Raw genomic sequence first — 25,092 nt, 5'->3', positions numbered from 1 at the left:
GGATGTGCTGTGTGCTGGCTTCACCTGACCCCTTTTGGGTCCTGCCCTGTCCCTTCCACTCAGGAGAGAAGGTCATGGCTGATGATGAATTCACACAAGACCTGTTCCGGTTCCTGCAGCTGCTTTGCGAGGGACACAACAATGGTGAGGACATGGGGGGGGGCGGAGGAAGCTGCGTTTGGGGGTCATCTGGAATGGTTGCCTGAGTTAATTTCCAGCTCCCCTTAACCCTTCTCAATGATGGCCTCACCAGCCATTCAGACCTCATCTAATCTCAGTCTGCCTACCTTCCAAAATTCCCCTGGAAGTCCTGAAATTCAGCCGCTTGACTTCATTTTCATTTCCCCCCCATCACTCTGAGTCCCCAAATGTAATCTGCCAAAATCCAATTTGGCCCCAAATCAATTTGCCCAAATGGGCAGTTAGTCACACTCGTTTTCCCACAGGCATTTGGCAGTGCCTGGAAGGTTCAGTCTGGGGCGGATTTCCATACTTTGGGTCTGTAGGAGAAAAAAAGTTGCCTGGTATTTTCAAATGAACTGATCAGATTGATTCATTTATTTTGCATCTAAAATGCACTGCCAGGAAGAAGGTCTGCAGATCCTTTCCTAACATAAGCAAGGGTTTCCACGAGTTTTGTTCTGGTTCAGTCAATTTAACAAGATCAAGGATGCCACAGTGAGTTAATTAAACACACTGCTAATGGGAACATGTAACCCCATATGGCACACAAAGTTCGCAGCATTAAAGGAACAGTCAAAATTCTGTACAACAGACATTCTACCCAAGGCCATTTCCTATAACAAACATGTGCAATCTCAAGATTGTGGTTACAATGCTTAGCAGGTGCTTATGAAACCACAGACTACCCGGAAATTAACTTTCATGACAAAAATTGGAGTGATTAGAAGTCTAACTTCCAGCTGGGTGCAGTGGTGCCCGCTTATAATCTCAGTGACTCAGGAGGCTGAAGCAAGAGGATCCCATTCAAGATCAGCCAGGACAATTTAATAAGACCCTGTCTCAAAATAAAAAGGGCTGCATCTGTAGCTCAGTGACAGAGTGCCCTAGAGTCCCAAGATATTTCCTTTATCCTTTTCAATAAAGGATAAGACACAATCCATTGTTCCACATTCTCAAAAGCTCATGGATCCAAATTTTTCAAGGTTTTAAAAAAAAATCTTTGTGCCCCATGCGACTAAGATTTTCATTCTTTAATTTTAAGTATTTATTTATTTTTGGTTCCAGGGATTGAACCCAGGGGCCCTTAACCACAGAGCCACATCCCCAACCCTTTTTTATATTTTTTATATTTTATTTGGAGACAGGGTCTTTTTTTTTAAATTTTTTTTTAAGAGAGAGAGAGAGAGAGAGAAAGAGAGAATTTTTAATATTTATTTTTTAGTTGTCGGCGGACACATCATCTTTGTTGGTATGTGGTGCTGAGGATCGAACCCGGGCCGCACGCATGCCAGGCGAGCGCGCTACCGCTTGAGCCACATCCCCAGCCCATGGAGACAGGGTCTTGCTGAGTTGTTTAGGCCCCACTTAGGGCCCCACTAAGTTGCTGAGGCTGGCTTTGAACTAGCAATCCTCCTGCCTCAGCCTCCCAAACTGCTGGGATTACAGGCGTGTACCACGGTGCCTGGCTCATTTTTTAATTTTTATTTTAATTAATTAATTAATTTTTAGTACCAGGGATTGAACTCAAGGGCACTCGCCCACTAAACCACATCTCCAGCCCTATTTTGTATTTTAGTTAAAGACAGGGTCTCACTGAGTTGCTTAGCGCCTCCCTTTTTGCTGAGGCTGGCTTTGAATTCGAAATCCTCCTGCCTCAGCCTCTCAGGCCCCTGGGATTACAGCCATATGCCACTGTACCGGCTCATTCTTTAATTTTTAATGAAAGTGGAATCAGCCTTTGAGTGTAAAATGAATTTTATTCCCTGTGTCTGTGACTATTTGAAAGTGAGAATGTTCTTACAGGTGGGATTTCTATCTCCCAATAAATTTGCAATCCAGTCTTCTGCCTAAATTCATAAATTTACTAACCAGCTCGATCAAATACATATTTGAAATATCTTCCAATTCTCAGACACCTTGCATATCTTGAGTATTCACTATGTCCCTTCTTTTTTTATACCTTTTCTATGACAGTGTTCTCCGTTGGATGAATTCTTTAGAGCAGCATAGATCTAACAATTTAGGCATATAGTTCAATTCAAATGAGCACGAATCCATACAGCCATTTAAAATAACACAAAGGACTTAGAAAACAGAGTTGATGGGGAAGGCTGTGCATTTGAGTTTTTTTATTTAAAAAAATCTTGAATATTTGAGTATGCTTTTCCTCTATAACATGAAGCCAGACAAAGTGGGCATTTTGGTGAGCCAGCCTGATGGAGGGATTAAGAATCGTCCCCAAGGAGGTCAGGTGGAAAGAACAACTTAGTGGGGGAGGGGACTCTCAAGGGCTGTGAAAGCCGTCCTTGCAAGGTGACATTGCTACAGACATCGAAAGGACTCAACTGAAGCCCACTTTTGTTGCCTGGACAATTCAATGAATTGGTCATTTGGCAAATGGGTCCACAGAGGTGGTTTTCATACTAACCTAGAGTCTTTGTGAAAATACAGACTTCTGGCTGTGTGCCCTGATGCACACCTGTAATCCTAGCAGTTCAGGAGGCTAAGGCAGCCTCAGCAAAAAGCAAGACACTAAGCAACTCACTGAGACTCTGCTTCTAAATTAAAAAAAAAAAAATAGGGCTGGGGATGTGGCTCAGAGGCTGAGTAACCCTGAGTTCAATACCTGGTACTCAACCCAAAGAAGGGGTTGGGGTGTGGCTCTGTGGTTAAGCACCCCTGGATTTAGTCATTCACGGTACAAAAAAAAATAGCAACTTTATGCAATAGAACAGTGTTTTTCAAATAGTGGCATCAGCTCACTTGAAATTCTGAATCAGTTTAATGCAGAAGTGTCCCCTCCTGGTAGCCCATTGGCATTCCTGGGCAGCTTTAAGACACTGAAAGCCAGTTGAGAGGTTGGGAACTACAGATTAGTGGGCTGTGGTCGGAATTCTTTTGTAGTTCATTCGAACAGTACAGAAGAGAAAAAATGCCAGAGGATTGGCATACAGAAAGGATATATAAAACTTTGTTTCAAGTATACGTAAATATAATTTCAGATTAAATAGGGGTACTGGGTCTCAATGTAAAGTGGCTTTCCTGCTGTAGTTTGCAGTTAGGAAACACCGAGAAATTACTGCATAAGAATATAAACTTTACAAGGGCTGAGACTGTTTTCTCATCGGTTCTATATCCAGAGTCTGGAACAGTGCCTGGCATATGGTGACCACTCAAGAAATTTATTGTGTCAAAGAATAAGTGACACTCTTCACTTCCTGTTAGCAAATAGAATATATTGAATAGCACTGGGAGGTAGCTCAGTGGTAGAGGGCTTGCCCAGCGTGTGTGAGTTCCTGGGTTTGATCTCCAGTAGCCCCCCCCCCACACATGTATATGTGATCCTCATCTCCTTGATGCCAATCCATATCTCCCCTGGCCTTTAAAAGGAGACACTCAATAAATATTTGCTGAATAAATAAATGAATGACCACTTTTGCATCTTCCCCACAGATAGTAAGCACTCAAAAAAATTTAAGAAACAAAAGGAGGACCTAATCTTTATTTTCACTACACATACTAGGTGCTCAATAAAAAATTTGTTAGGAAAAAAAATGAATAAATGATTGATCCCCCACAATATCTGGTACATAGTAGGCCCTCAGTAGTAATTTTAGATAAATAATCCTCCATCTTCCTCTGACACATAGTAGGTACTTGATATATAGCTATTAAATAAATTAATGAGGTTTCTCACTCTTGAGTTAACCCACACTTTCTTTCTCTTCTAGTGCATAATTCTTGCTTTTCTAAAAAAAATCTCTGCTGTGCCTCAAAACAATTCATGACTTTCCAGGCACAAGCCACACCTGTAAACCCAGCAATTTGGGAGGCTGAGGCAAAGGGATTACTAGCTTCAGCAATTTATCGAGGCCCAAAGCAACTTTGTGAAACCCTGTCCTGAAAAATTTAAAAAGGCAAGAGATGTAGCTCAGTGGTGAAGTGCCCCTGTGTTCAATCCCCACTACAAAAGTTAAAAATTAACTAATATATACCTCCTGGCATACCATAGGCACTCAAATATTTATTGCACAATGAACAAATGATTCCCTGTCCACCTCCCCTAACACATTAGGTGCTCAATGAATGAATGCCTTTTCACCTCCTTAGATTTCCAAAACTACCTAAGGACACAGACAGGGAACACGAACACTATTAACATCATCATCTGCACAGTGGACTACCTCCTGCGGCTGCAGGTGAGGATGAGACCTCCCAGGTGGGACCTGCTGCAGGGTCGCTGTGGGACCATGATTGACCCCAACACCTCTCACACCCTGCCCACCCCACAGGAGTCCATCAGTGACTTCTACTGGTACTACTCGGGCAAGGATGTCATTGAGGAGCAGGGCAAGAGGAACTTCTCCAAGGCCATGTCGGTGGCAAAACAGGTGTTCAACAGCCTCACTGAGTACATACAGGTAGGGCCAGCACGCTGGGATGGGTGGAGGGGGCAGCCCTGCATCTAGTGCCCTGCCTGGGCTCACGCAGCCCCCTGCCCCAGGGCCCCTGCACCGGGAACCAGCAGAGCCTGGCGCACAGCCGCCTCTGGGACGCAGTGGTGGGATTCCTGCACGTGTTCGCCCACATGATGATGAAGCTCGCTCAGGTTCGAGCCCCTCTGATCTTCCTCGGCCTGCATCCGGGCATCCCCGACTGGTCCCTTTCCAAGACCTGCCCCCTTGGTCAATTTCTCTTTCCAACGCTCCCGGCAAGTTCCAGACTGGTTTCCGCCCCCTGGCCCGATCCACCTTCCTCCCAGATTGCCTCCCGCATGAGCCCGCCTCCTCCCTGCGCCCACCAATCCGCCAGTTTCCCACCCGCACTTCTATTGGTTGAACGTGCTGGGCTCCACCCCTTCTGGTCGCAGCTCCTCTATGATTGGCTGACGTTCTTTTCTCTCTGCGGAGAGCCCTGGGGTGGGCCGGGGCCGGCCGCTAGGGCAGAGCGGGTGAAGAGCGTTGCTCCCTTTGTCCTGCCTGCGGCAGATGACGCCTGTGCCAGGCCTCGGTGAAGTAAGCTCCCAACTCCAGAACCCTCGCGTCCCCGTCTTCCCCACCCCCTTGTGCCTCGCAGCCTCGCTAGTGCCGCGCCAACGCTTCGTCCTTTGCGCTGCTTCCGTTTGATAAGCATATTCGAGGCTGCCATAGAGAGTAGGGCAGAATCAGGACGCCTGACGTCAGGACGGGCACTGTCCTGACCTAGACATCATCCACATAGCGGTGTCTGCGTTGCAGTAGTTCCCAGCAGGTGGCAGTGAAGCATCCTGTATATTGCAGTTTCCCAGCAGGAAATGTCTTGACGGGAAACTTTTTCTAATTTACCCAAAGGTGCCACAGGGGCTGGCAGCAACCCTTTCCGCTGTCCTCTGACTTTGGGGAAGGAGGTCAACTAGGAGCGCAGTTCCTCAGTGTCAGGTCGTTGGTGTCATCTTAAAATGCTGGAGGAAGTCCACCTCTAAATCCTGCAGCGTTAGTTTATTGGCCAAGGTCTAGGTCTAGGTCTAGGTTGGAAGGTATAGAAATCCAATGCCAAGTGGGGGCTTAAGGCGGGAAAATGAATTTAGAAGTTTGCATCACAGATCTGGGCTTAGGCTGGGGTCAGCAGGAAAGTCTGTCTCCTCTTTGGCTTCATTCTCAGTCAGGCTCTCTGCACTGGAAGGAAAAATGGCGCCTCAGGCTTCCCTTCCCCTAACATGTCCAGTGGGAAAGAGCATCTCTTTGCTCAAAGCACCAGAAAAAGACCTGAGATTCCATCTGATTGGACATTGAGTCATATGACCCTTCCCTGAATCAAAGGGAAGAAAGTGGTGATTGGTGAGACCTAGTCTTATACCCACCCCTAGAACCCAGGATGCACCGTGAGAGTAGAATCTGGAGCCCCACCCAGTTGAGGAATTAAAAGAAGAGAGGGACTGGATCATGGTCAGACCCAAACTGCAGAGGCCCATTCATTTTAGGATTCTGAAGTCCTGGAGTGTCGGAACCTTAGAATCTGAATGCAGAGGTTTGGAACTATGGAAATATGTTAGGATCAGAATCAGCACCTTCTAGAATAGTGTGGAGGACGAAGGAGCTCCTCCCAGTCCTGTCCATTCTGTTAGGTGGAACCATGTGACATTACCATTCTGTGTGTCCACATGGTCACATATTGGCAATTTCATGTGACTCAATCTAATGCAAATGCCAGAAGGTGGAAATTTGACTCTGTTGGCCCTACGCCAGGCTCTGTGGCAGGGAACACAGGGCACTACCAACTTCCCCTCAGAGAGCTTACCAGGAAGCACGGGGCTACCTCCCCAGCCTTCCTCCTGAACTCCGAGTCCCACCTTTCCCCTCACACGTTATATTTCAATACGCATGTCAGCACCCTCCACAACCAGGCACCCCTTTCCAGATCTGGGCCTCTGTCTCCCTTTGTCCATCTGCTTCTGTCCAGAATGTCCGCTCCTGAGGCATTTAGACCTCCTTGTCTGCCAGCCCCACACCTGTCACATCACCTGCTGGGCCTGCTCCCTTCCCCAAGTGCCAGTCCCACCCCCACAATCTTGTCTCTCTGCCCCCTCCCCTGCTTCCGAGGAACATGTCTGGACTCGGGTCCCCTCGGAGGTAAGAAGGGAGAAAAAAGGGGGTCTTAGGCCCGATGGGTAAGTGAGGGGGGCAGAAGCAGCTGGCGGTGGGGGAAGTGTCTCTGCAGAGGCCCCCTCTCACCTGCCTGGGACATGGGATCTCTAGGACTCCAGCCAGATCGAGCTGCTGAAGGAGCTGCTGGACCTACAGAAGGACATGGTGGTGATGTTGCTGTCACTGTTGGAAGGTAAATACCAGAGGGTGGGTATGGGGACAGTACAAAGGTTCAGACAAGACTGAACATGACCCTCTGAGACCGGGAGACTCCAGCTCTCAGCCCTAGCTGACATGATGACATTAGTGTCAGGGTCAGTAAGCTGTTGAAGAGTTTGCAATAGCAAGCCCAGCAAACACTTACTGAGCTTGTACTATAGGGGGGCCCTGAGTGTATTATACTAATTTATTGAGTCCCCAGAAAAATCTTAAACAGTGTGTGGCCTATTATAAAAGTGGATACTGTATTTATATATTTAATATTTATTTGTCAAGTGTAACAACATATTGTATAATGTATTCATATTTATATATTAACATCAGTTTGCTTTTGCTGTGTAACAAATATCCCCCAAATGCAACAACTTGAAACCATATATTTTTACTAATTAATAAAACAGTTTAAGAAACACACAAACATACATTCCTAGAGAATTTTAAATCAAATGTGGCAAAATGTAAACAATCGATGAATCTGGAATATATGAAGGTCCCTTGTACTTACCATTCTTGCAACTTTTACGTAAATTTAGATTATGTTATAATGAAAAGCTATGAGAAAAGGAACAGGAGGCACACCCCAGCCACTGCCTGTAGAGGAAGTGTGGGGTCCCAGTTTGCCGTAGTCTCCACCTCTCCCTGCTGTATTCCCTGGGCCACCTTCCTCATCCATGGACCGGGCTGACCTCTGTGGACCAGTGAAGCCTTTAGTTGTCTGGGCTGTGAGTCATTAGCTCTAGGTTCAAATCTTTCCCCACCCGCTTACTGGCTGTGTGGCCTGAGTGGGTGATTTTCTCTTGAGCCTCAGTTCTCTCATCTGTAAAACCAGAGAGGAACACCCACTTCCCTTACAAGGCTGTCATGAGACGGTGTAGTGCTAGGACATCACCTGAGCAGCCTCTGGCTCCCGCTGCCAGCCTGTGTCCCTCTCTTTTTATTGGTGATGTCTCCAGCTAGCGGGGGAGCTAGGCGAAGGTGAGATCAGCCGGGTTGGCCAGGGGTGCTTATGGAGATCAGGAGGTGACCCTCAGAGGGGAGGTTTGGGAGTTGGGGGGCAAGCTTCCACCTGCACAGAGGCGGGGACCTCGGGAGCCTCGGATGGCTTCTGAGTGGAGAGGGACAAGCCCAGGGAATTCGGAAAGGGGCTCCGCTGAGCTGCACTAACTGGGGCTGCCCACAGGGAACGTGGTGAACGGCATGATTGCCCGGCAGATGGTGGACATGCTGGTGGAGTCCTCGTCCAACGTGGAGATGATCCTCAAGTTCTTTGACATGTTCCTGAAGCTCAAGGACATCGTGGGCTCTGAGGCCTTCCAGGACTACGTTACCGATCCTCGCGGTCTCATCTCCAAGAAGGACTTCCAGAAGGTGGGTGCCGGGTAGCTGGGGGGCCCTGGGTCCAGGGGGGTTGCCAGCTGCCAGCTGGGGCTTCCTGGCTCCCTGCCTTGAGCAGGAGACCTCTCTGGAAGCCTCTGTTTCCTCACCTGAAAAATGGGATAGAATAGGACTTGGGTTGTTTTGAGGATGAAATGCATTAACAGTAACATAAATGAGAATCATTGTTACTGTTATCTTTCTTAATAGTTTTAACATTATCATAATTAGGAACAGGGATCTGTTATTCAATCAACAGACATTTACTGGGCTGGGGATGTGGCTCAAGCGGTAGCGCGCTCGCCTGGCATGCGTGCAGCCCGGGTTCGATCCTCAGCACCACATACCAACAAAGATGTTGTGTCCGCCGAGAACTAAAAAATAAATATTAAAAAAAATTCTCTCTCTCTCACTCTCTCTCCTCTCTCACTCTCTCTTAAAAACAAACAAACAAACAAAAAAAAAAACAGACATTTACTGGGTTTCTTTTCTGAGCCCAGCCCTGTCCTGTGGACCCAGCAACAACCAAGACAGACACAGCCCCTGCCTCCATGGGACTTAGAGTCTAACTGAGTAGGCCTTCTTTCAATTTTCACATCCTGAAGAAACTTTTTACTTTGTCAAGGATCCAACCCAGAACCTGGAGTTGCATTTAGGGGTCTCGTCTCTGCCCTGTTAAGCCATCACTAACTAGGCCACTACGGGTCTGAAGAATGAAGTTGTTGGGAGGGGTGGAATGGAACCAGCTTCATCGGGAGCTGGATCCTTCTCTGTCTGCCTCTCCCGGGCCAGCTACGCCATCTGACCTTTTTTTTTTTTTTGGTACCAGAGATTGAACCTGGGGTGCTTGACACCTGAGCCACATCCCTGGTCCTTTTTATATTTTATTTAGAGACAGGGTCTCACTGAGTTGCTTAGGGCCTCACTAAATTGCTGAGGCTGGCTTTGAACTTGCGATCCTCCTGCCTCAGCCTCCCATGTTGCCGGGATTACAGGCGTGCACCACTATGCCTGGCTTCTCTGCCATCTGTCCCAATGCACCCCGGGCAAGTCACTGTCTTCAGTGAGCCTTAGGTTTCTGCTCTGTAAAATGGGGAGTCAGTTGATCACAGAAACTACAGTGGAGGTAGCAGCCCCTGGCATACGGTGCACACCCTAGAGACAGCGGCTGCTATGCTTACTGCCTGAATTTGTGGCGGGGGTTGCTGAGGATGAACCAGGGCCTTGTGCATGCTGAGCATAGTTCTGCCACTGAGCTGGACCCCAGGCCCCCAGATCTCTCCCATCCCCATCTTAATTGTGCATTTGGAAATAACTTCAGGTTTATAGATGAGTTGCATAAACATATCATTTCTGCATACCCTCCCCCAGGCTGCCTGAATGTTAGATTTTTACCAAATTTGCTCCATCACGATTTCCCTTTACCTCTAGATACTGCAGTGTGTATTTCCTGAGCTCAAGTTCATTCTCTTACATAACCACAGAACAATTATGCAAATCAGGCAACTCACAGTGATACCTGTCGCTATCTAACCCTCAGATGGCATTCAGTTCTCTCATGGTGAAGAGATTTTTTGTCTTTGTCAAGATCCAGCCCAGGAGCCTCCCCTGCTCCCCAGGGCAATGCCTGCTTCCCTAGCCTCTCCCCGCACTCCGGGAACCCCGCCTTCCCAGCCCATCTCTCTGGCCTCGTAAATGTCACTGTGGTTCAGTGGTGGAGCACTTGCCTAGCATGCAAGATACCGCGGGCCCCATCCCCAGCACTGCAGAAAGGAAAGAGAACATCACGGACCCGAACACTTCACTGTCATGAAAAGAGCTGATATCTAGGGTATTTTCATTCCATGCCAGGTCCCATGTGGAAATGAATCAGCTCATTTCATCCTTATCCCAGTCCCTGGTGGGCAGGGCCGCTTTGTCTTCCCATTTTACAGATGTGGAAACTGAGGTTTGGGGAAGTGATGTGTCATGCCCAGGTCACCCAGCTAGGTGACAAATCTGAGATTAGAACTTAGGTAGCCCCATACTAGAGTACACTGGCCCAGTTCCATCTTCTAATCTAGTCTAACAAACAGTCCAAGGGGCTGGGGGTATAGCTCAGTTGGTATATCACATGCACAAGGCCCTGGGTTCAATCCCCAGCACCACAAAAATAAATAAATACATAAATAGCAGGCAGCCAGATGCAGAGTACACCTAGGATTTGGTCCCATGGACTCAGGAGGCGGAGGCTGGCTGGTCACAAGTTAGAGGCCAGCTTCAGCAACTTAGCAAGACCCACTCTCACAATTAAAAAATAAATAAAAAGGGCTGGGGATGTGGTTCAAGAGACTGGCAGGAGGTTCTGGGAGAAGGAGGCCGCAAGAGAACCAAAAAGAAAAAAAATCTAGAAAGAGAAAAAGAGAACCAAAAAGCACTATGAGGGAGGTAAAGTGCGTGTCATTCATTTTATTTATTCATTCGTTTTTTTGGTTTTGGTACCAGGGATTGAACCCAGGGGTTTAACCACTGAGCCACATCCCCAGCCTTTTTTGTATTTAACTTAGAGACAGGGTCTCCCTGGGTTGCTTAGGGCCTCGCTAAGTTGCTGAGGCTGGCTTTGAGCTCAAGATCCTCCTGCCTCAGCCTCCTGAGCCACTGGGATGACAGGCGTGTGCCACCACGCCTGAGTCACATCATTCATTTTAAATGGCTAAGGATCCCTCCAACGTGTGGGGCTCCCAGATCCAAGGTTTGATGTCGTTTGACAGCTCAGCATTCACAGAGTTCCAATCTAGAACTTGGGAAGTTGTACTTGTGTCATCGTTTTTGAATACATGATTTGTTCACCTGATTTTTTTTTCAATGTACCCTTTCTCCCCTTCCCCTTCTATTAGTTTTGTATCCTACATCATTTTTTCCACAAAAATACAAATACTCTTATTTTCCTCCTTCCTTTCATAATAGGGTACTATTTGCCAGTCTGTATTACTTAACAAAATATTCTGGAGATTGAAGAGCTTCCTCATTCTTTTTTTATAGGTGCTCAGTTTTCTACTTTGTGTGTATATTATGGTTTATTTGCCCGTTCCCTGTCAAGGGACACTTGTTTTGTTCCTAGCGTTCACTAATACAACCCATGCGGCAGTCAGGGCTGCCACGGATGGTTTTGCAAGTTGTGCACTGCACAAGGGTGCAGTTTACAGCACAGTGTACATTTGTCGGTGTATTACTGCCAAACTCCAGCAGGTGGAAGTGAGCATGCTAAGAAAGGCTCTATGAGCCACTAGCAGTGCCGGCTGTCATGAACACACACTCTGTACATGAGTAGTTTATATCAGAGGATAGATTTCCAAGAGGACTGCTGGGCTCAACGGTAAAATAAATGGACTTGTCATCTGAGATCTTGCCATTCATGTTCCCCTCCTATTAGTGACATTGAGAGTGCCTGTTTCCCCATGGCCTTGCCACCAGATCGCATTCTCAAATCTTGGATTTTTGCCAATCTGATAGGTAAAAAATAGGGTCACAGTGCAATTTTAACTTGCATGTCTCCCTCCCATGAGGAGGCTGAGGCTCTTTGCGTGCTATTTCTTTTATCTTAATTGTTTCTGTGAATCGACCCTATCTTGACTCATTTCTATTGAAACATTGGTATTTTTTTCCAGGGGCTCTTTATATACTGGATTGGTTAAGACTTTATTAGCGGTAGGAGTTGTGTCTATTTTTCTTTATTCATCATTTGTCTTTTGACTTACTTTCTGGTGTTATCTTGGTGATGCAAAATACTTGGTTTTTATATGGAAAATATTTTATTTTACTTTTTATTTTTTTATTTTTTATTTTTTGATACTAGAGATTGAACCCAGAAACACTTTACTCCTAAGCCACATTCCTAGTCCTTTTTATTTATATTTTATTTTGAGACAGGGTCTCACTAAGTTACTTAAGACTTTGCTAAGTTTCTGAGGCTGGCCTCGAACTTGCAAATCAGTCCTCTTGCTTCAGCCTCCCAAGTTGCTGAGATTACAGGCGTGTACCACTGCACCTGGCTTATATTTTAAATATTTTTTTATTAATTTTTAACTAAATAGGTAATATTAGCCAAACAGGAATACATTCTTCTTTTAAAAGTTAAGAATTTATAGTCAGGGTTACTGTCACCTTTGGTCCTCATCTCCAGTCCTGCTGTCATGCCACATCTCCAAAGGCTGCCATTGTTACACAGGGGTGAATATCTCCCTAGATATTTTTTTCTGCATTTCATTCATATGCAAATTTGCATCAAAATATGGCAATGCTTTATAATTCACAAGTTCTTCCTGGTTGATTTAGTTCTTGACAGTTTACAAAACATGTCTCCACTGATGAAGGGCTTTGCAGATTCCAAAACATCTTCTTTGGTTAAAAAGCCTTTGAGGGGGGGCCTGGGGTCATGGCTCAGTGGTAGAGCGCTTGCCTAGCTTGCATGAGGTACTGAGTTCGATCCCTGGCACCACATAAAAAGAAATAAAATAAAGGTATTGTGTTCATCTACAACTAAAAAATAAAAGAAAAATTTTTAAAGGAAAAAAATACTTCATTTTAAGTAAAAGTATCTTCATTGAGATATAATTCACATGCCAGCAAACCCACCCATTTCAAATGTGCCGTTCTGTGGCTTTTAGTGTATTTACAGAATCGTGCCATCACCACTACAATCTAATTTCAGAACATTTTTAAGCACCCAAAAAAGGGAACCCCATGCCCTTTATTTTATTTATTTATTTGCAGTGGTTGTGATTACACTTTTAGCAGCAGTTGCTTTACTTAGCAGGGCCTTTAGCCATCACTTCCTGTTACCCCTCCCCCAACCCCCGAGGATCCATTCTTGGGCTTTGTCTCTCTGTACATTTGCCTGTTCTGGACACTTTGTATCAATGGTGTCCTACAGTGTGTCATCTTAACAAGATTTTTTTTTTTAATTTGACAAACCACAATGGCATTAGCACTGCTAACCAAAGGCAAAATGATAAAAATGAAACAAAAAGTATCTGTAATTTTTTTTTTTAATACCAGGGATTGAACTCAGAGGTGCTTAACCCCTGAGCCACATCCCCAGCCCTTTTGATTTTTTTATTTTGAGACAGGGTCTCGCCGAGTTGCTAGAGCCTTGCTAAAATGGCTGAGGCTGGCTTTGGATCGGGATCCTCCTGCCTCAGCCTCCCGAGTGCTGGGATTACAGGTGTGTACCACCGCGCCAGCTCATAATTCTTTAAATCATCAAATATCTAGTCAGTGTTTAAGTTTTCAGCTATTTTATCTACTGTTTTTCAGTTTCTTAGAATCCAAACACCATCTACCCATTGTGATTGGTTGATGTTTCCTTCAATTTCCTTTAATCTATTGCTTCCCCTTGGTCCCTTTTTCTCTGTCCTTCCCTTTTATCTGCTGAACACCCAGGTGCTTGGTCCTATAGGGCAGCATTGCCCAACAAACAGATTAGGAGCAACATGTATAATGTAAAATTTTTTAGTAGCCACACTTTTTAGAGTAAGAAGAATTATGTGTAACTTAGTATTTCCAAAGCATCATTTCAAAATTATTATTATTATTTTAATTTTTTTAGTTGTCGTTGAACACATTACCTTTATTTTTATTTATTTTTATGTGGTGCTGAGGAGCGAACCCAGCGTCTCTCATGTGCTAGGCAAGCACTATACCACTAAGCCACCACCCCAGCCCATGATTCCATGATTTCATAATTATTAATTGGATATTTTGCATTGTTTCCCCATGATGTCTCTCATGGGCTAATGGTGTCCTAGTCGCAGAGTTCCCCGTGATCTGAGTCTGGTGGATGCAACCTCCTGGTTTCACTTCACATGTTCCTCTGTCCCTGTTTCCTATAAACTGGAACTTAAGTTGGAGGTTTTTAATCAGATCCTGGTTTGGGGTCTGTAGGGTTTTTTGTTTGTTTGCCGGGATCCTTATGTGGTTGTGTGTCCATCTGTTAGGAGATGCACCCCTCCAGTCACTTTTTCTTTTGTGTTGTGAGCAGCTGTTGATGTTCAATGTTCATAAACATTGGCTTCTTAGAGATGGCAAAATGGTGATATTCTCATCTCTGAATGTTGGACTATTTACAAAGCATCCTGTGCTTCCCCAAACTTGCTTTTCCAGTTCTTTATGGTTTAAAAGGCATGTACAGAATTTAAAAGACTTACTGCTTTTCAAAAAGTAGAACAAATTTCAGAACTCTTCTCAACTTTCAAGACGCTTCATGCTTTAGATAAATGTGAATGTATTAGTCAGCTTTCCATCTCTATAATGAAATATCTGAGGCCATTAACTTATAATGGCAAAAGTCAGAATTGCAAATGTTTCCTGTGGCCTACTCTTCTGGAGGTTCCAGTCCAAGATCCAGCAGCCCTGTGGCTTTGGGCCTCTGGTGAAGCCAGCATATTATATTATGGCAGGAACACGTGGCAGAGCACACTCACCTCATGAGCCAGGAAGCAAAATCGAGACAGGAAGGCCTCAAGAGTATGCCACCAATGACCAAGGACCTCTCATCAGTCCCACCTACCTCTCAGCAGTCCCACCTCTGTACCAAGCCGTCAGCACCATGGGGGGCCACTCCAGACCACAGCACTAGGTGAATACATCCTGGGTGACAGGCGCGGCCCTAGTCCCGAGGGCACAACAGTGAGCAAAACAGAGACCCTGCCTCGAAGCTGAGAGTCCCGTGGGAGGGGACAGTTGAAGTCAGTAAATCAGCAGAATAACTGCAGGCTCTAATCTGTGGTCTGGAGGCCAGCATGGGGGGGGGGGGCGTGCCCTGCATTCCGGGTGGCTGGGGGCAATTTTCTTAGGGGGGGTGTTGGAGCTGTGCCCTATGAAGGTGAGGGACATTCTAGTGTCCCAGGCAAGGGGACAGTAAGTGTAAAGGCAGAAAAATGGAAACAAAGGGACAGAAAAGAGGCCAGTGTGGTGCAGGGGGAGGTTGAGGGGAGGGATGAGGGAGAGTCTGAGGGAGGAGAGGGACAGATGTGCAGGGCCACCGGGCTCCAGGGGGACCCTGACTGTTACCCTGACAGAGATGGAGTCCAGGGAGGACTCGTGACCCACTGGATGTGGGGACAGTGGGGGATCAGAGATGAGGAAGGAGGCTTCTGTGGTGGCCGAGGTGGGAGTCTGGAGCAGGCAGAAGTGGGTGGGTCCTGGATCTATTTAGGAAGCAGAACTGACAGATCAACGGAGGGATAAGATGTAGGCGGTGAGAAAAAATAGAAACTCCAGGATGACTCAAAGAACTTAGCTTGGCACCTAGGTGGGTGGGGACGCTATTCCTGTGATGGCTAAGACTGTGGGCCAAGAGGTCTGGACATAAAAAGTTCAGTTCTGGATACTTCCATGGGGGGGGGGGGAGACACTACAGAGGGAGGTCAGGTAGCGCTTCTGCTGTAAGAATCTGGATTCTGGAGAGCGCTCAGGCCCTGGAGACACAGACTTGGTAACCGTCCCTGCAGAGTGGCAGGGCCTGGGGCCTCAGTGTTATTTTCTGGAAAATGTATATCTCAAGAAGAAGGTGCAGAGGCCAGCCTCCACAGTTTAGCAAGGCCCTAAACAACTTAGCGAGACCCTGCCTCTAAATAAAATATTGTAAAAGGGCTATAGCTCCAAGGATGGGGTCCCTGGGTTCAGTTCCCAGTAAAAGAAGAAAAAGGTGCAAATCCCCTACCTGCACCATCCCATCAACCTTTAGAGATCTGGAAGAGAGACTCCAGCAAAGGATGAATAATAGCTAGAGAAGAAGGTATTTCAAATGAAGGCCATGAGCAAATGGAGGGTGACTCAGAGAGATCAGCAAATCACAGGAGCAGAGTTCAGGAATGAATGGAGGGGAAAGGGTCCCAGGCCCCTTTGGAGGCATGGGCTTTAGAGAGGAGACAGTCCCACCATTTATCTTGGGGAGGTAGGTCAGTGGCGCTAGGGGAGAGGACAGGAGTTCCTGTGTGATGATGTCTCCACGCTCTGCGGTTTCTAGAGCCCTCCATGATTTGCAAAGAGTGTTACTCATTTAGAAAGCATTTTGCAGAGTTCTTGGCTTTTGACAAGCCCTCCTGACAGCCCGAGGATCTCGCTTCTGTTCAGACTTGGGAGCAGCATTTCTCAGACTGCCTTTTGCAGCCCAGCTGTAGATCAGGAAATTAACTTAGTAAGTCATGACCAGCATCTTTAAAGATAAAAGAGAACTCTGCAGAGTGTGATGCACAGCAAAAGTCAGAACTGTGTCTTGAAACTTTTTTTTTGAGTCACATTGTAAAATGCTTTCTTACTGCTGTGTGCTCAAGAACCTTTTTAAAAAACTGCCCTCGAGAAACACTTGCCAAGTAGCATAGTAGATCAGCACAAGAATGTCCCATGAAAGTGTTGACTGTAAAGTAAAACAAAACAAAACAGCTGGAAGCCATCTAAACGTCCATCACAGGGAACATAAAGATGTTATATTTATAAAACAGGAATATTACATAGCAGTGAAAATGAATTCATTTGCTCTATCTCAATATTAAATGCATAAAGTTGAATGGGAGAAGGAAGTTTCAAATTGCATGATTATAACAGTGATTGTGTAAGTTAAAATTACAGCGGCACACGCCTGTATTCCCAGCAGGTCAGGAGGCTAAGGCAGGAGGATGGTGTGTTCTAAGCCAGCTTCAGTAACTTAGAGAGGTCCTAAAGCAACTCAGGGAGATCCTGTCCCTAAATAAAATATAAAAAAGGGCCAGGGGATGTGGCTAAGTGGTTAAGCACCATTGGGTTCAATCCCTGGTACCCCCCCTACCCCCGCCCCGCAGATGTACAAAATCACATGTTTTTTTTAATGTTTATTTTTTAGTTTCAGATGGACACAATATCTTTATTTTATTTTTATATGGTGCTGAGAATCGAACCCAGTGCCTCACGCATGCTAGGCAAGCCCGCTACCACTTGAGCCACATCCCCAGCCCCAGAATCACATGTTTTTTTGTGAGCAACAACTGGACATAGGGAATAGAAGTACTGACAGAGGTTTGGAAGAAGTCACACCAATATAGTGGTTACCTCCAGGGAGGGTGGGAAAGGGCAAAAGGACACAATTCCACATTTTACCGTCTCTGAAAATGTAGTGTCTCTGACAGTGGATGGCAGTTCAGAATTTTTTGTTTTTGTTTTTTGGGGGACATCAATTCACTTTTTTTGGCGGGTGAATATTGGGGATTGAACTCAGGGGCACTCAACCACCGAGCCACATGCTCAGCCCCGTTTTGCATTTTATTTAGAGACAGGGTCTCACTGAGTTGCTCAGCGCCACGTCATTGCCGAGGCTGGCTTTGAACTCGCGATCCTCCTGCCTCGTCAGCCGAGCAGCTGCGATCGCAGGCGTGGGCCCCGCACCCGGCCTCCTTTCACATTTTGATGGCTGGTACCATCTTCCCTGTGCCGTCATCCAGCCAGGAGTCAGCCTTAGGTGCTGGGCGTATGATTCTGGGGTTTTCCATCTCTAAGAGAAATCCAGTTACTTTAGGAAGAGCACGAGCCATCTAAGGCCACCCACTGACCGCCCCTGCCACCCGCAGGCCATGGACAGCCAGAAGCAGTTCTCCGGGCCCGAGATCCAGTTCCTGCTCTCCTGCTCGGAAGCGGACGAGAACGAGATGATCAACTGCGACGAGTTCGCCAACCGCTTCCAGGAGCCAGCCCGCGACATCGGCTTCAACGTGGCCGTGCTGCTGACCAACCTGTCGGAGCACGTGCCGCACGACCCTCGCCTGCGCACCTTCCTGGAGCTGGCCGAGAGCATCCTCGATTACTTCCGGCCCTACCTGGGCCGCATCGAGATCATGGGCGCCTCTCGCCGCATCGAGCGCATTTACTTCGAGATCTCGGAGACCAACCGCGCCCAGTGGGAGATGCCGCAGGTGGGAGATCTGCGCATGCGCCTGCTCGCCTCCTACGGTTGGCCGGTCCAGGCACGCCGGGACCCCACGTGGATGTACACCCTTTGTGCATTGGCTGGATTGATGTGCCCTCCGTGCTTGCACATCATGCTCTTGCACACTTACCCTGGAGCTCTGGCGCGTCCTTATAACCCTCATGCAGCCACGCCCACTCTGTCTTGTTCTTGAACTCACACGATTTCACACTCCTGTTCACCTTCCCAGCAGTCCCGGATGGGCTCTCTCTTGTCCCTGGCTGGCCTGTGTCCTGTCTTTTGCACACTCACTTTGGGGGCTCTTGGGTACCCTGACATGATGGGTGACCCCTCACCAATCCACACGTGCCCTCAAACGCCTTCTGGGGTCCTAGCACACGTTTCAGAAGCCCCCGTTTATTCTGAGCCCATGCGTGGGTGCACATTTCGTGCACACTCACCCCGAGCTGGTCATTGTGCCCTCCCGCAGCCCCAGTGTGTGTCATTCATCTCCCACGTGACTTCACTGCAGCCCTGGCACAACCGCGATTACCAGCCCACCATGCCATCCAGCCACGGGGAGTTCCCATCCCCCCCCTGCACTCCCCATGTAACCTCACACCCTCTCAGCCCTGCCTGTCTCCCTGGTGGCCTTCCTGCATGCCCTCACCTTGCCCGCCAGCCAAGCCTGCACAGCCCTGGTCCGCCCTCCACACCTCCCTCTGTCCTGCAGGAGCCCCTGCCTCTGCACGCACCTTCCCGCAATCTTGCTTGATCTGTCCTGTTTTGTCACCCACAAGACTGGGACACTTCTCACCACCTTAGCTACCTGGCCCCTTGCATCTGCTCACACTTGTCACCAGGATCAGGCACACGTAGGCTCCCGTCCTACATGGAGCCCTGTCCTTGTGCTCTGGGCCTCTTACGCTGACCCCCGGTCTCCCTGGAAGGCTCGGAGCTGCACGGTGGGCCCCAAAGGCACTGACTGCATACTTCAGGCTTTCCCATGCCATGCTCCTTGCTGCCCTGCAGAGGGGTCCTGGCCCTGCATGTCTGCCCCACGTGCCCATGTCCTCCGTGTGGACTGTGGCCTCCTACTTCCGCCATCTTCCTGTGCCACCACAGCCTCCTCACACCTGCCTCCCCCCTGAGGTCTGGGTGCCTCACATTCAAGATCTTTCACACTCGCCTATGTCCCGTGTGGCATCATTGTCCCATCTGGGCCCTGTGTGGTTGCACATCTTTGTACCCAGGATGTCTGCATTTCTGTGCATCTACAAGAAGCCCCCACTCACCGTGGCCTTCACGTTGGCTCCCTGTACACACCGTGGGGGTCCTGTCCCTCCCTACCCCTCGCTCCCAGGGTGCCCGGTTTTCCTTGGTATCATTCCTCCAAACACTAATCCTGCCACTCCTTCCCATTCCTATGTCCTCCGCTCCTCAAGCGTCCATGTGTGGCCTAGATCTCTCACTAGGCAGTTCGAGGACATGGACAATATATAGCATTTATTGGGTGTGGAACACTGTTCCAATCACTAAGTATCTACTAACTCATTTAATCTCCATACTAACCCTATGATTATAGGTCCTACTCATACGTCCCATTTATAGAGGGGGAAACTGAGGCCCAGAGAGTTCAGTCAAGGTCATCCAACCCCAGCACTTAGAACTCTCCCCCTCAACCACAATGCTCTGTCTCGAAGAAACTAAAAACACAATTCTGGAGCCAGCCCAATGGGAGGCCAGTGCTACCTCTGTCACCTCTCATCTGTGTCACCCTAGGTGCAGGACTCGCTGGGACCCCTTTCCCCATCTGTACATGAGGATAATGGCCCATAGAGTTTTGTTAAAAGGCTTAGTTTGGGGCCTGGCCCTTATTGAAGCATATAGGCCTTCCTACAGTGGTAGCTGTAAAAGGCAGCTAGTGATCATGTTTAGGTATGGCAAAGTCATGCCTATCTGTGGTCCCCACTACTTAGGAGGCTGAAGCAGGAGGATCACTTTATTCACCGAGTTAGACCCCAACCTGGCCAACATATTGAGACCCTGTCTCTTAAAAGTAAATATATATATTTATATATATATATAAAAATATATAAAATTTATATATATATATATAAAATTTATATATATATAAATATATTTTATATATATATATAAATATATTTATATATATATATGAATATATTTATATATATATATAAAGTAAATATATATATATATATATATATATATATATATGGTTTTGTGTGTATAAGTGTGTGTGACACACACAATATTTGTTACTTATTTAGCGGTACTGGGAAGGAAACCCAGGGGCGAACTACCACTGAGCTACATCCCCAGCCTTTATTTTTATTTTGAAACAAGGTATCACTAAATTTTGGAAGCTGGCGATCCTCCTGCCTCAGCCTCCAAGTCTCTGGGATGGTGGGCATGCACCACCATGCCCTGTAGAAAATCATTTTTTAAAAGTCGGAATGGTGCTTGCACTGTGAACCTGTCGCTGCCAAGGTCACCCTTGTCCGGAGCCCCTGCTGACAGCGTCCCCTCCTGTCCCCTCCGCTGCCGCAGGTGAAGGAGTCCAAGCGCCAGTTCATCTTCGACGTGGTGAACGAGGGCGGCGAGGCCGAGAAGATGGAGCTCTTCGTGAGCTTCTGCGAGGACACCATCTTCGAGATGCAGATCGCGGCGCAGATCTCGGAGCCCGAGGGCGAGCCCGAGGCGGACGAGGACGAGGGCGGCGAGGCGGCCGAGGGCGCGGAGGAGAGCGCGGCGGGCCCCGAGGGCTCATCAGGCGCGGCGGCGGCGGGCTTGAGCGCGTGGCTCGGGGCGGTGGCGACCCGGGCCCTGCGCGGCCTCAGCTACCGGAGCCTGCGGCGGCGCGTGCGGCGGCTGCGGCGGCTGACTGCGCGCGAGGCGGCGACCGCGGTGGCCGCGCTGCTCTGGGCGCTGCTGGCGCGCGCGGGGGCTGCGGGCGCCGGGGCGGCGGCGGGCGCGTTGCGCCTGCTCTGGGGCTCGCTCTTCGGCGGCGGCCTGGTGGAGGGCGCCAAGAAGGTGACCGTGACCGAGCTCCTGGCGGGCATGCCTGACCCCACCGGCGACGAGGTGCACGGCGAGCAGCCCGCCGGGCCGGGCGGCGATGTGGACCGCGAGGGCGCGGGCGAGGGCGAGGGCGACGCCGCCGAGGGCGCCGGTGACGAGGAGGTGGCTGCGGAAGAGGCAGGACCGGGCGGCGCCGACGGGGCTGTGGCCGTGGCCGATGGGAGCCCCTTCCGGCCCGAAGGGGTTGGCGGTCTTGGGGACATGGGCGACACGACGCCGGCGGAGCCGCCCACGCCAGAAGGCTCCCCCATTCTCAAAAGGAAACTGGGGGTGAGGGGACAGCAGGGTGTCAGTGTGGAGAGAGGGGGTGGGAGGGAGGAGGCTCCGGGAGGGGGTGGGGGCACGGCGGGGAGAGGCGAGAGTCAGGAGGAACAGACAAGGACCTCAGAGACAGGGACAGGGAGGCTCAGAGCGACTCAGGGACAGACACCTGGAAAAAGGCTTGCTGGGTGCTGGGAGAGAGAAAAAGATACCCCGAGTCCCGGAGAGCCCGAGACCTAGGAGGAAAGGGACCACGACCCAGAAGACAGAGTCCTGGACACTGGGAAAGACTCAGAGACACATGATTGTGGGAAATGAAGCAACCCACGTGGGAAAGGTCCCCAAAGTGTCCTGAGGCCCATGGAGCGGTGACTGCCGCAGGTGTCTGCCACAGGTGTCGAGGTGATGAGAGGCCCAGGGGACCAGAGCGCCTCTTGGAGTCGGTCTTACTCTTTGGGCCAGGCCTTCACCTGGGGAGCCTTGGTCCCTTTGGTCCCCTCTGCACTGTGGGAATCATAAGCCCTTTTGGTGAGGCAGGTGTAGAACTCGAATTACCAGGAGGTGTGAGAAGCAGGGACAGAGGGGGACAGGTAGGTCAGCACTGGAGAAGGCTTAGACCTGTGTCCTGTCCCCAGGTGGATGGAGAAGAGGAAGAGCTGCCTCCAGAACCCGAACCCGAGCCCGAGCCTGAGAAAGCCGAGTGAGTGCCCTGGGGCGTCCCAGCCCCTGTCACTGCTTCCCTTCTGGACTGGGAGTCTCCTGAGTTCAGTGTCCTAAGTTGACTTGTGACCTGAGCATCATCCAGCCCAGACCCAAGCACAGGGAGGGACCTGTGGAGGGAATCAGGGAAGCCGGGCACAGTCAGGAGGCTGAAGCAGGAGGGTGGCAAGTAGCTCCAACTAGCCCGGCTGGCGGCCTATGCCGGGTTCACAAGATCCGGCTACATCAATTGCCAGGCGAAGAAGGCGTGAAGCTCACAGAAATCGGGAATGCCTTTTCAACATCGGGGCGGCTCTTGACCTTGGGGATCTGTTGGAAAGAGAGAGAGCTTGCACCTGGATTCTTTATTTTTATAGGGGGCACACAAAGGGAGACTCGGTGGAATGTTCTTTCCAAATAAGGCAAGGGGTCAGGTTTCAGGGGCTTGGTTCTAGCTTCCTGATGTCTTGAGGTCAGTAGATTGATTGACATCTTGGCAAGTCACACCCATCTCAGGTGCTGTGTGGCAACACAGGCAGAGCGAGAGGAAAGTGCCCAAGTGTGTTGCAGGGCCCAAAGAGCATGTGACACCAGGCCGGTCCTCTCATATGCTCAAATGTGCATAGCTCACACACAGCCCGTGGCTGGCCCATGGCTGGCCCGTGACAGGCAAGTTCTAGGGCAGCCTGATCAACTAACAATTTAGTGAGACCCTGACTTAAAAATTACAAAGGACAGGGGCTGTAGCTCAGTAGAAGAGCACCACTGGCTTCAATCCCTAGCACTGAAAAAAAAAGATAGAGAAATGAATGCTCCCCACTTGCCGCCAGCCTGTGTGCGCCTCCCTCTGTCTGGAATACTTTCCCAGGCTTCCTTCTCCAGGAGGCTGCTTTGACACCCGCCCCTCCTAAGTTGAGCAGGTATCTCTTCTAGGTTCCCGCCACCCTCTGAGCTTCTCCTGTCCTACCAAGGACCCCTTCACCCCATTGGGCAGGACGCCATGAAGGCAGAACCTGAGGGTGCCTTGTCCCCAGCACCATCCAGACCTGGCATGGCATGGGCCCCCAGAGAGTGGCTTTGAGTGAGTGTATTGCTCCGGTGCTCCCTGACCTCCGTGTGTGTCCTGCCCTGCAGTACGGAGAACGGGGAGAAGGAAGAAGTCCCTGAGCCCCCGCCCGAGCCCCCCAAGAAGACAGCACCTCCTCCTCCCCCTCCAAAGAAGGAGGAAGCCGGAAGTGCTGGGATGGAATTCTGGGCGGAACTGGAAGTGCAGAGGGTGAAATTCTTGGTGAGTCCCAGCAGGGGTTTGCTGAAAGTCCTCTCCCAGGGAGAGCTGCCTCTGTCCCCATGCTGGTCCTGAGCTCACAGTTCCAGGCCCCTCTCCAAGAGGAGTCCAGGCTGGTGAGAAGGCAGAACTGTGCCCAGAGAAGCCAGGGCCTGGTACAGGAAGCATTTCCAGGTGGCCCCACTTGGCTCCTCACTGTCTCTTCCACCCCTTTGCTCATCTGGAGAACTCTCCCCAGCCTCCAGCCACAGCGAAACCCAGCTGAGGCCATGTTCTGCCCTCCACCGTGGCCAGTCTCTTGGGTCTGAGCCCCACACCCGCCCCAGCTCCCTCCTTCTATGGAGGCCTGAGCTCTCGCAGCTCCTGGGCAGGGTCCGTTTCCTCATCGGTCCAGAAGGAGGGAGGGTGTTTGGGAGGCAGGGTCCTGTCTCCTCTCCAGACCACCCCGGAGAGGGGTTGGGGGGCATAGTGGATGGGGGGGTCAGTGAGGATTCGTGGTAGGAGTAAAGGATGGAGGGAGACATGGAGAGAGAAAGGAGAGGTGGGAGAAGATGTGCCCTGCTTGGGGTGAAGCCAACAGGGACCTCATGGGAAGCAGCGTAGCACAGAGGATGGGTGGGCTCTGGGGTCTGACTGCCTGGGTTCACATCACAGGTCTGGGCTGGAGATGTAGCTTAGCAACTGAGCACTTGCCTAGCGTGTGCAAGGCCCTGAGTTCAATTCCCAGTGCCTGTGCACGTGTGTGTGTGTGTGTGTGTGCATGCACACCACTCACAATCCTAGACTTGCCACTCTTTAGCTATGTGAACTTGAGCAAGACACCACTTACCCGGTCGTCAATTTCTTCATCTGTAAAGTGGGCATAAGAGCAGTACCCACTTCATAGGGTTATAAGAATTAATCAATATTTTATATAAAGCTCTTAGCCCAGGTCTTGGTATACAGCAAGTACTTAATAAGCAGGAAGTTGTGGCACCAACTATTGAGCACCGGGGTGCTCTGATCGTGGGTAAGTGATGGGATGGATTCTCCAGCAAAGAAGCAGGGCTGTGAGCTCCCTCTCTCCCTTCCAGAACTACCTCTCCCGGAACTTCTACACGCTGCGGTTCCTTGCCCTCTTCCTGGCGTTTGCCATCAACTTCATCCTGCTGTTTTACAAGGTGCTGGCTGTGTGGGGCGGGAGGCTCCATCCCCCACAGCTTCCCAGAGCCCCTGCCGCAAAGGGACAGGGTGTGGGGCTCAGCATTCTTAGGGACCCTAAGATCTCGGGACCCCAGAGGGGTGGGCTGTGGTTTCTGGGTCCTTCTGGGCAGGAGGGTGTCAGAGCAGGAGCCAGCTAGAGCTGTGTTCCTGGCCCAGCTCTGCCACCTGCTCGCCCCGTGCTCAGGTGCAGACCCTTCCCTCTGGGCCACTCACTGACTCAGTCA

General features: G+C 49.5%; 1 protein-coding gene across 4 annotated transcripts in view; it reads left to right on the top strand.

Moving 5' to 3' along the window:
- The window catches only part of RYR1 (ryanodine receptor 1), a 112,452-nt gene that overhangs the window by 77,975 nt on the left and 9,385 nt on the right, over positions 1-25,092 (top strand). For all 4 annotated transcript variants that reach the window (XM_081274775.1, XM_081274773.1, XM_081274774.1 and 1 more), the window contains 11 exons: positions 64-144; positions 4,294-4,382; positions 4,476-4,604; positions 4,688-4,792; positions 6,918-6,999; positions 8,206-8,393; positions 17,981-18,322; positions 20,890-21,690; positions 22,317-22,381; positions 23,515-23,668; positions 24,739-24,825. In XM_081274775.1, the coding sequence (XP_081130901.1) occupies positions 64-144; positions 4,294-4,382; positions 4,476-4,604; positions 4,688-4,792; positions 6,918-6,999; positions 8,206-8,393; positions 17,981-18,322; positions 20,890-21,690; positions 22,317-22,381; positions 23,515-23,668; positions 24,739-24,825 (2,123 nt within the window). The remainder of the gene's footprint in view (positions 1-63; positions 145-4,293; positions 4,383-4,475; positions 4,605-4,687; positions 4,793-6,917; positions 7,000-8,205; positions 8,394-17,980; positions 18,323-20,889; positions 21,691-22,316; positions 22,382-23,514; positions 23,669-24,738; positions 24,826-25,092) is intronic.

Source organism: Spermophilus citellus (genome assembly GCF_964194105.1).
Source record: "Spermophilus citellus genome assembly, chromosome: 18".
Classification (NCBI taxonomy): domain Eukaryota; kingdom Metazoa; phylum Chordata; class Mammalia; order Rodentia; family Sciuridae; genus Spermophilus; species Spermophilus citellus.
This window is presented reverse-complemented; position numbering and strand designations above follow the sequence as displayed.